Source organism: Colius striatus, chromosome 7, assembly GCF_028858725.1.
Source record: "Colius striatus isolate bColStr4 chromosome 7, bColStr4.1.hap1, whole genome shotgun sequence".
In the NCBI taxonomy this organism is placed as follows: Eukaryota; Metazoa; Chordata; class Aves; order Coliiformes; family Coliidae; genus Colius; species Colius striatus.
The window spans coordinates 37,855,193-37,872,690 of NC_084765.1; the positions used below are offsets into that span (position 1 = coordinate 37,855,193).

The following is a 17,498-nucleotide window of genomic DNA, read 5'->3' on the forward strand; positions in this document are numbered from 1 at the left end:
ATTGAAGAGTAATCTTCAGTATTTCAAATGAAGCCTCTTTAGGAGAAGGGAACGATGGTATTGAACAACAAGCACACAAAACTTCAACGAGTGTATAGGTCCTGATAGGAAAGAGCACTGGCAGATCATCTTGTATGGTGCAGGAAACAACATCTGCTTCTGTTCACTGCACTACACCCTCTCTGATGGTTTATGAAACTTGTTTTTAGTATACATGCTGAGAAAGGCAAAGTCTCAGATGTTGAATAGATCCTGTTTTGTTATGTCTTCCTAGTAGCACACCTTAAAGACAGGTGCTATCCTGTGACAGTTCCCTATCCTTTACTGTGATCAATAATGGTAGAGCTCTCTTGATTTGCTTTCAGCTTGCTATGTCTGGTACATGAGCTGCTGCTTGCAGTGGACCACAGGCTCCACTACAGGGCAAGCTGCTTATTGCACAGTGTAGTGAGAATTCACACTGGAAGTAAAAAAAAATTGCATCACACCTTTGAAAGCTGTTCTAGGCATTTGGTATCCAGAATGTCACAGCTACTTTCACTCAAACTAAGGCAGGCTGAGTTATGAGAGCACTACTATGGGAAGTGGTGAATTTGGAAAGACACTGATGAATTTTCTTTTCATATGAGCACATCTAAAGTCTGAGCTGCTGTGTCTTAAGTTAGAGGCTGTAGCCAGAGCTGCAAATAACTCCTCTCTGCTTCTCTTGTGACCATTGTGTGAGCTAAGGCCAGAGACAGGAGAAAGCCAGAGCTTGGATAGCCAGGTAGGAGTTATTTATGCTGCTTAGATGGAAAAGTTACTGCACCTGTGATAGACAAAATTCTAGTCTCTCTAGGGAACGCTGTTCCCACTGGAGTACAGAACCAAGTCCAGCTTGTGACTCTGAAGCTGGATTCAAGCCAGTTTGCCTATACAGAGATTCAGCTCCCTTCTTGTCACTATTTTGCACGGAGAACAAGGGGCTAAAGATTACATGTTCCTCTGAGGCTGCTGAAGTTTTTGGTCTGCATTTACTAAACACAGCAGGAAAAGGCTCACAGAAAAAACAATTCTATCCTAAGATGCCTGTTTCTATCTGTCCTGCATATTGAGACTTTTTTTGGCATATTTTTAAAGTTATAAATAAAAGTAGAAATGTGACTTTTCATTTGTTGGCAGCAGCCACCAGTGATACTCACCTGTTTCTGTCTGGGCAGGAGTTCTATATAAACCCTGTGGAGCTAGCATCAATTTGTGCTTGGTTCAAAGCAATTTTTCTGTATGTTCCTGCTAGAAGGAAAAATTTAACAGATGTTATGAATGCTACACGATCATCAGGAAAGGAACAAAAGTATTAAAATACCAGTGGCTGAGGTGTCACAAAACTCATACTTTGGCTTTATTGATGCCCTTTTAACGTAGCGTCGTTTTCTTCACTGAAAGATGATGCATTTAGCAAAAGTGACCTCCAGCTCAAAAACAAATGTCAGAACTATAGGAATAGAAGCAGCAACCACTGTTCTCATCCCACAGAAATATTTATTCAGTTTGGTCAGTAAATTATAGGAATTTTCAATGCTGAGAACCTGTACTTAGTACAACATCATCATAGTATTGACAACACCCAATTTGCCTTTTGTCAACATACAATGTGAAACATGGATTAACTTGCTTACAATAAATTACAGTGTGGTAAGATGAAAAGAGCTCAATGACATCAGGAACTTAGGAACTAATTACAGTTAGCTTCACTTGGAGTATTCTTAAAAATGTTTTTCAATACTAAAATCATTGCAGCCAAAGGTTAAAAAAAATCCACATACAATAATAGCAAGGAAATGCATTTTTGGAGCAACAGTGAGCTACCAGTAAACACTTCATACAGTGATCTTCAAGGCACAAAGCAAAAAAACTGGGTATGGGTTTTTTTGCAGGTTGATGGGTCGGGGAACGTGACTTTTTTTGAATATAAAATAAATACATTTTAAAAAGACGCATACAAAAGTCAGTAAGTCAGTCAAATAGCAAGGCTTTCACAGAATGCCACACTGACAGAACACTTGTGAATCCATTTCAGTCATGAAATCACGTTCACAGCTTGAATGACACAATCACTGAGGCAAGGGAACCATCACTTCGACATAATTGATGGGGAAGAAGCCAGACTCTCCATTTAACATCCCCTCGTACCAATTCTCATCAATCTGATTGGTCAAAGTTATGATGTCCCCTTCCTTAAACCCAAGCTCGCCTTCATTTTCTGGCTCAAAGTCATAGAGAGCTTGGCAGCAAGGCTGATCCATGTGCATTGAAGAACCTGCCCCCAGTGACAGAAAAGAAACCTGGATTAATACAGCTGCACAGCATCCCCCAGCCCCTAAGCATCAAACAACAGGTAAAAAACAATACAGCCCTGATGTCATCAATTCCACCCCCCCCAACAGTTTTTCCATTGCTTTCATCTATTAACATCTGGTCTCTCTACATATAATACAAGTGATTGTCAGTTTAAAGTACAGTTCTGTTTCTCCCTTAAGTTTGGATGCTGCTCTATTGTCATTCCTGGTTGCCTTCCCTTTTGAAAGGATGTGTATCTCCAACTGATAGTCTGGGCAATCACAGTTGGCAAAATCAGTAGGGTCTCTTTGGTGGCTAGAGGGAAGGGAAGGGCAGGAATTGAGGAAGTAGAAGAGTCATCAAGAGCAGTGACAAGTAAGCTTTGACACCAACTGTACTGCAGCACACTGCCACTGTGCGAATACCTACCAGAGGGCAGGGCCCCACAAACACACCCTTTCAGCCCGGAGGCAGCCACAAGGCTTTTCGTGCTACACATGTGTTTGCAGGTACAAGGCCTCCAGCTGCTTCTGCATTAAGGCTTTGTCCTGGGTTTGGTCACCTCACTTGAGCAGTGACAGTCAGGTCTCGGTTACCGCTCCCCAAGTTTGTGTGTTCAAATCCTTTGTCGTACACATCCTCCATCCTAACTAAAGCAAAGGTCATGCTGAGAACATGGTGATTGTTGGACTGTTTTACAGATGAAAACAACTTTCTGATAAAAAAAAATCTGTTTGTTTTGCCTTTGATAAGGGTCTGCATTCTATGTTACTCTCTTAAAACACTAATGATGCTATATCCAAACATTCTAGCAAGTAGATATGTTGTCAGGGAAAGAAGCAAATACAAATAGAAATTAAAGTACAAACCAGAATCACCATTAACAGAAGAAGATAACCCTGTAAATGCAGGCCCTGTTTTAAAAGATATTTTCATGAAGGGGTATTAATTGGCTTGGATTTGTGGTATGGATACATATGTCATATATTCAATCATTCCTTTTTATTAATAACTTATTGTAATAAAATGGAAAGTGATGTCCAAATTCTAACGCTTAGCTCTGTGGCCAAGAACTAGCCAAAAGTTCAACTGAAGTTCAGCCATAACAGATTTTTGAGAACATACACAGCATATCCAAGTGAAAGTCTGGCAATCTGAAATACATTTATAAAGGAAGAACAGGGGAAAATAATTCACACTACTGCCATATAAACAGTAATAAAGTACATTATAGCGTGGCAACTCTAGAACACTCTAGTACTTACATTAAAGCAGTTAAAGCTCAAATACTAAGTTTTTCAGGTTGTCTTTTTTGGAACACTACAACAATTCTCAAATATTCTCATCTTGACTCTCTCTCCCAGCTATCACTCACGCTAATCATGCAATCACCTTGAAGAATGATTTTTGCCTGGCTAAATCTGGACACAATTGCTAGTGCAATACAGACATAACAGCTGAAACGTTAAAAATGCATGCAAAGATTCATTTTAGTCTGCTCAGCATGGTGATGTGTAGGAAAATATTGAAAAATAACTGTTGAGGCATATTCTAGTAAAAGGAATTAGGAGAAGTCTCTTAAGGAAACCATCTGGCAACTATTCTAGTGATCAGTAAATGAGAACAGGCAAAAGTGACTTTTTAATGTCATATAAATATGATTTTTTTCCTATAAATTATTACATGCATATTAATATATTTACTAATATGTTAACATAATTGGGGTAACCTTTGGTGTTAAAACTCTGAAGTAAGACTTTTCTTTTTCTATTTTGTGGGTATGTTTTATTCTTTATATCACTAGAAGAGATATTTTAGTTATATGGAAGAGAGCTGTCAACACAGAGATCTCCCTCAGCAAACCCCCCCAGAACATTGCTGTAACAACACCAGACCTGTCCTCTTGAGGCTAGACTAACAGAATGCACAGGTGAGAGCTTGGTTCTGGACATATTTCTGCTGAAATAGTCCAAGCAGAAAAAAGGTGATAAGCAAAAATGGAATGATTGTGTTCCAAAATAACTGAGTTATTTTCAGTCTTTGCCAGGGTAGAACTGGTACCAGCTCACTGGAACTGTCAACAGCAGAAAGCAGCACTCTAAATAACTGACAGAGTTCCTTGCTTTCATCAGCTGCTCCAATTGGGCTAATTTATTATTGCAAGCTAGTTACTTTCTGACATTAAGGTACCTGATATGAGATGGATCACATTTGGTTCATTTAAGCTCCAAAGAACTGAAACGTCTGGCAGCGTGGAAAGGTTTTTAACTAATGGCTACAGCCAATATAACCAGTTTCACTCCAGGCTGTAGAATCAGTCAAAGTCTTCATTAGAGTCAGGCAGATGCTGCTACTGTATAATCCAATGAGACAAAGCTTCCCTGACAAAGGTAACGGGGCCAGCCCTGCCTGACAGTCTGCAACACACACTGTTTAACATCACAGAACTGGTGACATGGTTCCAGCCTCTTCCTGTCTATTAAGTACTTGAACATCCTTTCCTGTTGCAGAGATTCAAGCTAAAGAAATTGCACTATTTTTTTTTTCTGCAAACAAGCATTTTATGTTCATTTGCAGCAAACAGGAACATCTCCTTAATTTTTCTAGTTGTGGAAGATAACTTGTCATTAACCTCCAGACCACTCAAAGCTGGGCAGCACAAAAAGACATTAAAAGCATGAAGCTGGTTGAAATTTCTGGAGTGTTACAGGATGAAACCAGAAAGCCATTCACTGTTGATTTGTCTTTTTGTTCATGTTTTCCCCAAATGAAGTTACTGCCTTTGCCTGCATCTACTCTGTTATCTATACCATATTGTATACATTTGGTAGCAAAATTATACTTCAATAATCACAAACTGGACGCTTGCTTAGATATTTAACCCAAGTCTCTCCAAACACTTAGATGTTTATGTTAAATTCCAACACATGGCAACCAGATTCATCTATTTCATGTCACAGTCAAACCTAACAAACAAAAAGAATGAAAGGCATGACGTCATGCACAACTTAGCTCTAAAATGAGCCAGATGACGATGCTCATAGCTGCAGCTGATTAACAAGGATAACAATGAATTAGAACAAAAATACAGAGTTGTTACCTGTGCTTAATCAAAGCAGCTAAAATGATTCACTGCATTAAATTTAGGTTTCTGTGAATCTAGTCCTGCAAGTCATTAGTAGTAAATAACTCCCACGTGTTAGGGACCGTACAAAGGAAAACACTATTTCTGCTCCAAGAAGGGATATTTGAAAAGCTGTGGTGAAACACAGGAAAAGCTATTTCAACACTCCAAACTGGATTGTGGTAGTTGTGCTGAAATCACAGCTGTCCTGTTGATTTCAATGGGTTTGCTGAATACTAAGACACTACTTACCTTGAGTGACAGTATCAGAGAAATCAAAGGTCTACATTTTGATAGGGTCAAAATGTAAACGGGAAATTAAGCATGAAAGTGATAGTTTGTGTAGATGAAGAGATCAGTTTTCTGAATGGAAAAAAAGACAGTGATCATGATGCTATTCCCTCTACCACATGGAGACTTTAAAGATTTAGCAGCTTGACTTAGAGCCACCTGGTTCACGTTTCTAAATCACAGACCGTAAATCTAATCTGTTTCGTGATTCTGATTTTAAACAGGAACAGAAGGGTTTCCTCATTTACAAGCAGGGCATATTGACCCATTGCAGCTTCACAGAAATCCAGATGGATAGCTTTTGGGTATGAACAGGAAGACAAAAAGAGAACAATGATTTCACTGATGATTTTAACTGCTGAGGAGGTAAGCACAACATCCACAGCTTCTCCAGGGGGGTAAAAAACGTGATACGTGGTCTACTCTGATATTAGCAGCACCAAGCATAGGAACAATAATTACATATCCCATTTCTTCTTTTCATCTCTTTCATGGTTATTTTTTCATTCTGACAGCACTGAGTAGAGGTAGCAGTTAAGTGAAAACCCATCACTTAGTGATATGCAGTCAACGCAGTAGTCCATGAATGGATTCAACAAACAGAAGTAGCTCACTGCTTCCTTGTCTTAGTGATCAGTGGTCATTTTTTTGCCACTTCCTTCACTGAATTTCATCTCATTAAAACTGATTTTTCTTTAACTAAGTGTCTTGGAGGCAACCTTGATAAATCATGTAGCATGTCATTCTCCCAAAGGCAAGATCACTTACTCTTAAAGGACATCTTGGATCATTTGCTTCATGGTCATGATAAACCACTGTAACGTGGTTTGAAACTGATTTGACACACTAGCTTATATACAAACACTGACTCAATCTCCTTTCTCCACTGCACTTGCAAAGCAGAAAAATTAAAGCCTATATAATTTGACAAGTAATTGATAGAGGCCTAAAAATGTTATGCTGAATTATTAATGAAGTTTTCAATGTTTCTGCTACTTTCATCCAGATGTGCTGTGAAAATAACTAGGAAGTTATTGATTACTGCAAACATCCCCAGTGCTTTGAATGAAGTGTGTCCTTGTATCACATCTTAGGAACCTGGGGTTTGAATTGAGTGTGCAAAAAGGGGGTTGTCTCCCTAAATCCCACATTTGACACCACCACAAAAACTGCTCTTTCAGGCAGCATGGGGAGCTTCACTAACACACCCTCAAGTGGCTTGAAGCACAAAAGAAACAAATCAAGGAATAAGATCTTGACGGGTGGATTTATGTTGCCAAATTGCTGCAAATCCCCTTCAGTATGGATTGTATAATAGCTTCATCTTGTAGCAGAGTGCAAGAAAATTAAAGAGCCATTGGAAGGAGCATGAAGTTACAGCTCCAAGCTTTATTCTTTCACCTTTAGTTCTCTCATTTCTCTCACAGCAATCTTTAGAAATGAACAAGACTGGAGGGAAGAAGAAATTGGAGAGTGATGAAAAACAATTAAAAAGAAGAAAAGCTTCAGAATGTAATTCTAGATCCCATGCCAAGTAGAGAAGGGAACCTTTGGCTCACCACTTCCCCTCTGTTTTCCTTATAAATAATGTTTATGGAAAAAAGTTACTTTTTCATTCTCTTTTCTTTGCATATGGTTGGTTTCTGTGTTTTGTTTTGGATTTGGTGCCGTTTTTCTCTCATCATACACTGTAGCCAGTGAGGAGAGATAAGGAAAAAAATATTAATTCATGAGATGATGAAAAGCTGTTTCAATGAGTAGTGTAACCTTACTAATTATTTCCATTCACACAACTTTCAAGGGCTTTCAACAGCTGATTTTTTTTTGCAGAATCAAGGCCTAATCAAAGGAATTGATCCTACTCCCACACCAATAGCACTTCACAGAATCATCACAGAATCATAGAATGGCAGGGTTGGAAGGGATAAACACACACACTTTGGTGTATACTTTAGGAGACAGTAAGGGTGAGAGACATCTCTCTGCATTTTACATGGCTAATAGTTAAGATCCTGTACTAATCATTTATGGTCTTGGACTGTAGAGAGAAATTGTAATCTGGCAGTATTCCAGTGACCAAAATCACCTACCTCAGGCATTTGTCTTTGCAACAAATGAACTGTTTTCTGCAAGTGTCTCCCTCCTTCTCCTGCCACCCTTAATGGCAATAGAGGTCACAATCACACAATGGTAGGGGCTGGAAGGGACACCTAGAGATCTTCTTGTCCAGCCCCCTTGATAAAGCAGGTTCTCCTCAATCAGGTCACACAGGAACGTATCCAGGTAGGTTTGGAAACTTCCAGAGCAGGAAACTCCACAACCTCCCTGGGCAGCCTGTGCCAGGGCTCCCTCACCTTTACTGTAAAGCAGTTTTTTCCTTATGTTTAAATGGAACTTTTTGTGTTTCAGCTTTTGTCCATTACCCCTAGTCCTGTCACTTGAGACAACAGAAAAAAAGTGTCTCCCCAGGTCCAATCCTCTTAACACACGCTTTTCAAATACTTCTATTGATGAGACCACACCCCTTAGTCTTCTCCAGGCTAAACAGCCCCAGTTCCCACAGCCTTTCTTCACAAGAGAGATGCTCCAGTCCCCTGATCATCTTGGTGGCCCTGGGCTGGACTCTCTCCAGCAGTTCCCTGTCCCTCCTGAGCTGAGGAGCCCAGAACTGGACACAGGACTCCAGATGAAGCCTCACCAGGGCAGAGTAGAGGGGGAACACAACCTCCCTTGACCTGCTGGCCACACTCTTCTTGATGCATCCCAGGCTGCCATTGGCCTTCTTGGCCACGAGGGCACATTGCTGGCACATATTTAATTTGCTGTCCCCTAGAACTCCCAAATCCCTCTGGGAGATCCTAAAAGACCAAGCAGAATGCCACACCTTAATTTCAGATGAGTGAGACACTGCTGAGAGGAACCCTGCTTCACAATTCCATTTCCAAATCTAAGAAACAAACTGGATCCAGGTGCATGGGTACCAATGCCTCATAGATCCACTGTTCTCATGGTAGAAGGAATACCTCAAGCAAGGATCTGGCAAAACATCTACAGACTTGTTAATTCTTTGGCCATAGACTCACCTGATGACTTTATGGAAGAGCTATAGGCAATCCCATTGTGCTGCTGATTATCACCGATTTCCAGAGTTGTAGTTGTTACAGGCTTTGGCTTAAATTCCCGTTTAGGCCGACTGGAGGCTACATTTATTCTGGAACACAGAAAAGAGTGGCAAGAGATCGACCTTGAAGGAAGAAAGACTTACCAACCTTACACTCAAGGTTCAGGGCTTTGGTGGAGAAAACCTTCCACTCATTTTGGTTTTATACTTTCGGGGTGTGGGGTTATTCCCTAAAAGCTGTTCAGTAATCACAGAGTATCTGAATTTCAGCAAGTCCTTATTTTATTTAGTGCTTTGGTCCCGCTGACAGAGGTGTACAGCTTAACAGCCCAAGTTTGAGAATTGCTGAGCATCCACAGCTGCCACTGAGTTCAGCAGAAGTTCCAGGAATGAGCTCTCTGGAAAGCCCAACTGCAAATGACACATGCAGAAACCCAGCCAGAACAGAGGCCCAGGGACTGCATCTCACTTATTGCCTTTTTATTAGTGAAAAAAAAAAACCAACCATTTGGTCAATACATTTTCCTGTACATGCCTGTGACCCAGCTGAGACTTCCTTGTCTTACTGGCCCCTCCCAGCTGGTGTGGTGCCAGTTATCTACAGACACCCCTGTGCTGATATTCCAGAGCCACCATCTTCACCTTGATTTCAGGAAAGCCCCTAAAAGTTCTCTCAACTCCATGACTGCAATGTTAGCCTATGATGACACTCCAGTCATTTAGGTCTGCTGGCTCTCAAGAGTCACATATAAAAAGGAACAAGAGCAGCAGTTTATTAGGATAACACAAAGTACCTGGGCCTTTCATTAGTGCATTACACCACAGCCATGCTCCTAGCCAGTTGGCTATTTCCTTACTCTGCTGGAGAATTTTGTTATACCCCTTAATCTCAATGAAAATAGGCCAAGCTCTCAGCAAAGCCTCCAAAAACACAAAGTACACAAGTTTAAACAAACCTACAAACAAATGGAGGCTGTCCTGATTAACCTCCACAGACGAGAATGAGAGATTCTGCACACACTCAAAGCTTTCTGGGCAGATTCTGTCTTGCATTAAAGGCTCACAGCACAGCGAGCAGTTGCCAGGTGGCAACAGTTTAAAGCAATGAAGTCCAGTAAGACACAGAGCACAGCAAATGTACATCTGTGAGATGGTGCTACAAGATGTGTTGCTTCAGTGACTTTTCGGTCACGAACCTCAGCTGAAAAAGACGTTGAAAGCTTTCTGTTAGGTTCAGGCTCACCTATTTTGTAGCTTGCTCTGCAGATCCTCCAAAATTTCTGTGGATTGTTTATGGTAATCTAGTGCTGCTTCTACAAACACAGCCAACTGGCTAACTTGTTCTACCTGAAATATAGAGAGGAAAATAATTGTAAGGATCCAGCAGTTCATTCAGCTGAAGAATAAACAAACAGATTATTCAAAACAGACCTGGTATCATAAAAGACCACAATACCTCATAGAGGCTATTGAAAAAGAGAACATGTCATTCTATCAAATGAATTGCCAGTTGGAAACTGAACAAAACTGAGGTGTAACTTGTAGTCCACTCACTCAGGGCTGGGTCTTTGAGTCATTTCCTTTCACAATGTGCAAATTCTTTCTGCTTTTAACTTCCAAGCCAGCTGTCTGTCAACACTCAAGCCCAAAACATTTGAAAGGACACGACCCCTTAGCAGGTGAAAGTGGGGCTTTTCTGATTAGCAACGTTGGAAGAAATTACATTGTGACAGCTTTTACAACTCAAACCCATTAGTGTTTATTAGCAATATTTACAAACTACAGCTCTGAAATGATCTGGATTTACCTCACTAGATGGCAGCATTTATAAACCAATAAATGAAACATGATTTATCTACTTGGATTTTAAAAGTATCAGCCAATGATTCAAAAGCAGGAATGCTGAGGAAAGGAAGAATGTGAAAGAGAAGGAAAAATCAAAATATTTTTATTCATGAGGTAACAAATAATCTCATTCTCCTAACACAAACTGAAAAGTTCAAGCTGTACTGGGGATGGAGCAGTAGCAGATATTTGTCTGCTTCCTTTAAGACATTAAGAAGGCAGACCCCAAGAAGTCTGACATGTTTCCATTCCATCATGATGCCTTCAGACATTGGATCATAAGAAGATATCCGAGTAAACTTCCTGCAAATGTTTTATGGACCCTGGCAATTTTGTGCTATACTTTGTCTGCTTTTACTTGGTTAAAAGATTAGTAGGAATTCTGCTGGGACTCCAAAAGAGCCAAACATTGTCACATGGCACACAGAAGTGAGATGCACAGAACCAAATGAACAGCTGATACAATTCCATCACAGTCAGAAGACAGTAATGTAAACCAGTTGAAGACAATGCAATTTTTGGATGGGATAGTCAGAGAAAATGGATAGACAAGGACAGTCCAAACTGACAACTAAGAGCCAGGAGGGATATAGAGCTGTGGATTAGCAACAGACAAGAGAGATTGGGAAAGAGACAGAGAAACTTGAGGGACTAAAAGCCACTTAGCAACAGGAGCCTTGGACTGGTTGAGTGGGAAAGGCAGGAAGATGTATCTGATAAGAAGCACGTGCAACAGTGTCTACGTGGGAGGTCTGGAACTAGCGGTGCAAAAACCTGAGAAAGAAATGTGGATCAGGACTGAGCCTGGGAAAGGCACCTGGCAAGATGTTTGGGAACCAGAGCTCAGAGAATAGAGACTGCAGGGCAAGGAAACCAAGCAAGGGAGACATCTGGGGAAGTGGAAAGGATGGGAAGGAAGTGATTGCAGTTCAGATCTCTGCAAACCCAGAGAGACACTTGGGGACTACACAACAAGTCTGTAATGAGAAGTCTAGGGAGGACAGACAGACTTGGTCAGCATGAAAAATGGAAGGGAAAGAGGACAGAGCTTTTTTAAACAGAAACAATAGAAAATGTACATGAAAAAAGCTTCAAAAGAATATCCAGTTCACCCTCTCCCAAAAGCCAGAATTAGTTACACTAGAAAGTATAACTTATCAGTTCTAGTGCTCAGCTAAACCACTTTAATCCATGCACTGTTTTATTCTGTTTGGTGTTCTGACTAATGATAAACACTATCTGCAACACTTCTCAGCTGCTTATGCAAGGCAAAAGTACAGAAGACACACACAGCAACCAGGCAATTGGTAGCGCCTACAGAGGAGAAGTGTGACAAACTTGTTGATGGAAGATGTGACATTTCTTACTGCCCTCGTATAACTCACACCCCTAAAACTGCAAGAGGCTTACTGACTTACTGCTGTGACAAATGTGTCCCACTCAAACAGGCTAGTTTGTAACTGGCCATTACACCAGTGTGCCTAGAGGAAGAAGTTGGTTTCTAAATACTCTCACTGAACAACTCCTCATTGCAGTTTGCTCACAGAAGACACCACACTTCTTACTTGCTAAGTGTTTTCTGTGACACTGCATGTATGGAACAGAATGCTTTGGAATAGGCCCAAATAGATTCGGTTCTCTTTTCCTCCAGTTCCATGATTATGTGGCAGAAAGCACATCCTCCTATTCCTCTGTGTGTGGACAGATGAGAATATTATCCTGAATGACCACAGCTGCTCCTACTTAGACATAATTTAATGATGGATTTGGACACTGAGCCAAAGTCCAGGTACCTGAATCCAAACCACAAACAAACTCTATGGAATAATTTTCTGACCCAAGTAGTAATAATGATCTTAAAGGTCTTTTCCAATCAAAATGATTCTATGAAATTATTTTCAAAGGTAAAATCATTCAAAGCCTTCAAAGCATGAGCAAAGTTTTGCCAATAAGTGCAGTCCAATTCAGAAAGTGCAGGGTACATGCCATTGCTCACAGTTGCAGAAGCAGGTCTATTGGCTGTGTTAATTTCCCAGCCTCCTTCCCACTGATCAAACTGCACTCTACTTTCAGTTCACTGCTCATATAAAACTACCTAAGACCTCAATGACAATCTCATCTGAGTCACTGCATCTTCAGAAGAAATTCTTGAATTGAGTTCTCCCATTTACTGCTGTGCGTTATGTTCCTCTGTTAAATGAGGAAAGACACACTTTCTGCTTTCAGGCCTTGCCTCCTATAAAGAATGGGACAGGTTTTATCCAATCCCACACACGTTGCCCTCCTATATGTACTGCAGCAAACAAAAATGCAGGACTCACATCATTTTCTAAGAAGTTGAACATGCTTCTTTCAGCCAGTTCCTTTGACTCTTCAAATTTTTCTACTGCTTGTTTAACTTCTTCATCTGGTATCTTTCCATAACGTTTCTTTTTGTAATCATAATCCAAACGGCGTCCTTCTAGTTTCTTCAAGTGATGCTAAAATAAGAAAATACATGTATGAGAAGGTCCAAATGGGACATGCCCAAACACACTTTGATTGTGAAATTTCAGTTATGGATGCAAATATATGCACAATTAAAGAAATACAAAGCTCAGAGATTATCCAGCCCATCCCTTTGATCTAAAGGAGCATCAGGTAAGTCTAGGAATACAGATGAATGAAATTTTAAACAAACCTGTCAACACCTGAGGAACTGCCTATGTTGACTGGGTCAGCTTAGCCATCCAAGTCAAGGACTTCAATAAATGTGCAACACGTCAGATTGACTAAACATGAAGCAGGATCCAATCTGAATATGTGTGTGTCCCCATATCCTACATTTAATTCAATTTTATCTCTTGAACTGTTTGCAATATGACAGCTAAAAGGCAAAGGGTTATTTTCCCTTCTCATTCCATAAGCAGTGCTCCAGCAAATCTTTTATTCTTTCTTTCTTAGGTGTCAGCTTGACACTTCTCTCTGCTACAACTACACAAAGTTTTTCTGTTGGCAAAAATCATTAGAGTGCCAAACATAAAGAATGGACTCAAAGTGACAGTACAAAATGCTCATTACAGCTAATGTCAAACAATTTCTTTTCATCAGTTCAGAAGTAGTACAACTGAAAGCAGTTATGTATCACAGGAGACAGCTACAGACATCAAGATATTACTACTATATTTTTGCTATGTTTTCCACATCTATTTATGTGTAAACAAAGAAACTTTCATTTCTGCATTTCCTTGGGATTTTAACTCACCAAGCCTATTGGAATCATGACAGATAGAGACTGCCTGGCTTTCTTTGAATTGACACTTTGTAAACAGCAGCACTGAAAAAATTGACTATCTAAGTTAAAAATGTGTTTCTCAGCTTCCCATATTTTTCCTACAGTGGAATATGGCACTTCAGCACTTTATAGCACTTTTCAGATCATTCTGTGATTGCCCTGAATAGCCTCTTTTAATAGTTATATTCATCCATCATTATAAACAGCTTTAGGTTGACAGAGAAAGCAGGATAGGTTAAGCAGTCATGGCAAATCACAGCCCACTCACATGTTCATAAGAACTATTAAAAATGCCTGTTAAAATGAAATTGCAGAGAAATAAAGAATATCATTTTCTTTACTTTGGTGTACTATAGGTTCAAGCAATAGAGCAAACTGAGTACATTAGGGAAGTGAGACACAGCCAGCCATTGATTTTAAGCAGATTTCATCACTGTTTTCCCAGAGAGATAAACTTAAATGCAGCAAAATTTATTTATCTTATTGCTTTCAAGAAAAATATCTCAAGTAACTAAAGTTTGATTGACTCTGATTGTTGATAAGTGAAGCTTTACCTTGGAAAACTTACCCCAATCTCTTTTAAATCTTTGTCTTGCAATAACTGTAGAGGATCAATAAAATTTTGTTTGACATTAATATCAAGTGAGTCCTTCACTTCTGCCATTTGCTTCATGCTCTCACCAGCATCAAGTAGTGCAAGACCTATGGTAAAGAATAAGCTACTTTTATCTCAATATAAGTAAAACCAGAAAATATGTCTTATGAACAGCTATTTAAAACAGGTCTCTGTATCTGCTGCAGGTAGATAAAGAAAATACCAGGTAGCTGGTAAAAAAAATAATGCAATTGCTTGTCCCTCCAGAAAACTGGAACTGGCAAATTGTTGTTCAGAAGTATACTTTGTTTTTTCCCTGAAGGGCATCATTTTCCCTACTGTATTTGCATAGGTTACAAACCTTCTCTGCTTTGAGAGCTGCAAACCAAGCTGATTAACTTGTACAACTTCAGTGATATTATTAAATACTCAAAAAGTGAGTAACTTTTTAATCACAAAATCACATTTTACAGCTTCTTTACACACAGCATGCTTTTTTCCCCAAACCTCCTTTTGGTCAAAATTGTTGTTGCTTCTTTCAAACCACCTATTTAGCATAGCTATATACTTTACCAAGCACATATCAGCAGGCAAAACCTTCCCCTTTCCTAGTTTTGTTTAGAATCCCCATAGCTTTTGCAAGAACAAATACATCCAGTTCACAGATGAGTTTTGCCACGTCACTTTCAGCACCCTTTTTCCCCTATGCAGCACCTACTTAAACTCCAGTGCAAGGATCCTAAGCCAACATAGCTGTTCTTATTTTAAGACAACCACTGTGTGTAAAATTGCAGATATTAACATAAGAAAGCCAGATGGTTCTGTATTGCCTTCTGCACACAGTCCCCTACCACTCCCTCCTAGCCCTATTCCCCTCTCTTTCTCTAGTCCAGGATTCTCCTTTTCTGATGTATTTCTACCCTGGTTCTATCTTTGTACCAGCCATATCAAAAAAACTACCCACTGAATAGGCTGTGTGACATTGCTTCAAATTCAGTCCAGTCAAGCCCACACACTATGCATGCTCAGCAAACAGGGCCTCCATCAAGATTCTGGCTGTGAAATACCAGTATATCTTGAGAGGAAATAAGTAAGATTTGGTTTACCAAAGAAACGTAGCATGGCCAAGCTAGAGTTCATGTTCATGAAAACAAGAAAATGCACATCTAAGAAGCATTGCTCCAGAGCACACAAATACCAGATCATTACTAAAAGAAAAATCACCCAAACCTACTGTTTCTTTTTTTCTATGAGAAATTTTTCCCTTATTTTACTTCTCAAATATAGGGTAATGATGTTTATTTTAATGCTAAAAGAAATAAAGTGCATCTAAAAACACCTCAAAATTATTCAGTTTTGGCAATTGATAAACTAAAGTGGTTATGGTAATAATATGAATAATCAGAAAACATCAGCCATAGTGTATCCAATCCACCTGCAATAGAGGTGGACAAATATGCAGCAGCATTGTGGTTTGTTAATTCTACCAATCACCTCCTGATCATTGTAATTAACTTTCCCTCTTACCTGCAGTGGATATTTACATAGGTCCTGTCACTGAGTAATATTCTGCAAAGAACTTTATGGTGAAATATTCACAGAGGAGATACACAAACTCACCAAACATAGAATCATCGCCAAGCTCTCTGCCATACCGTATCATGCAGTCTCCTAGGAGTCCCTCTGTCTGGGGATAGCCTGTGGTTTTAACTTGTCCTCTGATCTTTGACATAGTGTTCAGCATTCCCAGCTTGGCTCTGTATGCTAAGGACATAAGAAAAGAACAAAACATTATAAAAACACTTTTTAAACAACAAATAGTTTAACAAGCAACGTCACAAAGCAAGTCACTAAGCTGGTCTGTAGACTCTTTTTTGTTGTCAGTACTTCACAGCCAAAAGCTGAAACAAGATTCTATTCAACAATACAGGTCATATGAAACTGGTTTTTATTCCCAACTGAAGGAGCATCATTTCTCCAGGCAGTGTAGTGGGAGTGTTTGTTATCTTCTATGGATACTCACCAGTACTCACATTCCTTTTAGCACTCACCAATACTCACATTCCTTTTAGCAATCACCAATACTCACATTCCTTTTAGCACTCCCGCTTCTGAACACCTTGATGAGAAGTATTGCAAAAACCAAATGCACGGCCAAAGCCAACTTCGTGCTCTCTCTTTCCCTTTCATGCTTGTGAGAACTTTGCAGGACTGCCCCTTCCCGCCTCCACCCCCCCCTATTTTTTTCATTTCAATAATCAAGAGAGTAGAAATCTATTCTGCAGGATGGCCTGGTACATACATATTAATTTATTGTTATCTTGCATGTATCATCACAAAAACATGTGTTTATTCTTGGAGAGTTTTTCCAGCCTACTTGTTAAGTTTATCACTCAACATCTTTTTCAACACAGCAGTGGCCATGGGCAGGGCATTCTGGAAGAATGTGGACCATGGTGACTAGCTTTATCTTGAAAATGCCACGTGAGTCTTGGTAAAGGACTGAACCCTACCATCCTTATGTAGGCATAACCCACTAAACTTCCTTCAGGGTTATGCATCTCATAAGGTACCCACAAGAGACAGCTGTCTCTGAAGTCACAAGTGTAGCTGACTCAATAGGAATTCAGACAGATAGTTCTCAAAAAGTGAAAGTTCTTCCAACAGCTGGTTTGGACAGTGAATTGAACAGATGAACTTTGTGACTGACTACAAATGTAAAGGTATCTCGTTCTTGTTTCTCAAAGACAGATTTTAAAAACTTCTATTAACTGATGATCCAAAATCCACTGTGACCTAGCAGTGTCCAGAAAATGCAAAACCACATTCAAATACCAGTTTGTTGCCGCTACTGGCAACATCACCAGGCTGCCCACACAGATCACTCAGCCCAGCCCCGCTGAGGGGACAAGATCACTGCATACTCAGC

At 39.9% G+C, this 17,498-nt stretch overlaps 1 protein-coding gene across 3 annotated transcripts in view; it reads right to left on the reverse strand.

Moving 5' to 3' along the window:
• Positions 1-1,501: 1,501 nt before the first annotated feature.
• Positions 1,502-17,498, reverse strand: part of SH3GL3 (SH3 domain containing GRB2 like 3, endophilin A3) — a 58,472-nt gene continuing 42,475 nt past the window's right edge. For all 3 annotated transcript variants that reach the window (XM_062000550.1, XM_062000551.1, XM_062000549.1), the window contains 6 exons: positions 16,190-16,333; positions 14,543-14,676; positions 13,022-13,180; positions 10,099-10,202; positions 8,818-8,945; positions 1,502-2,299 (listed from right to left, as the gene is read on the reverse strand). In XM_062000550.1, the coding sequence (XP_061856534.1) occupies positions 2,094-2,299; positions 8,818-8,945; positions 10,099-10,202; positions 13,022-13,180; positions 14,543-14,676; positions 16,190-16,333 (875 nt within the window). In that variant the 3' untranslated portion in view covers positions 1,502-2,093. The remainder of the gene's footprint in view (positions 2,300-8,817; positions 8,946-10,098; positions 10,203-13,021; positions 13,181-14,542; positions 14,677-16,189; positions 16,334-17,498) is intronic.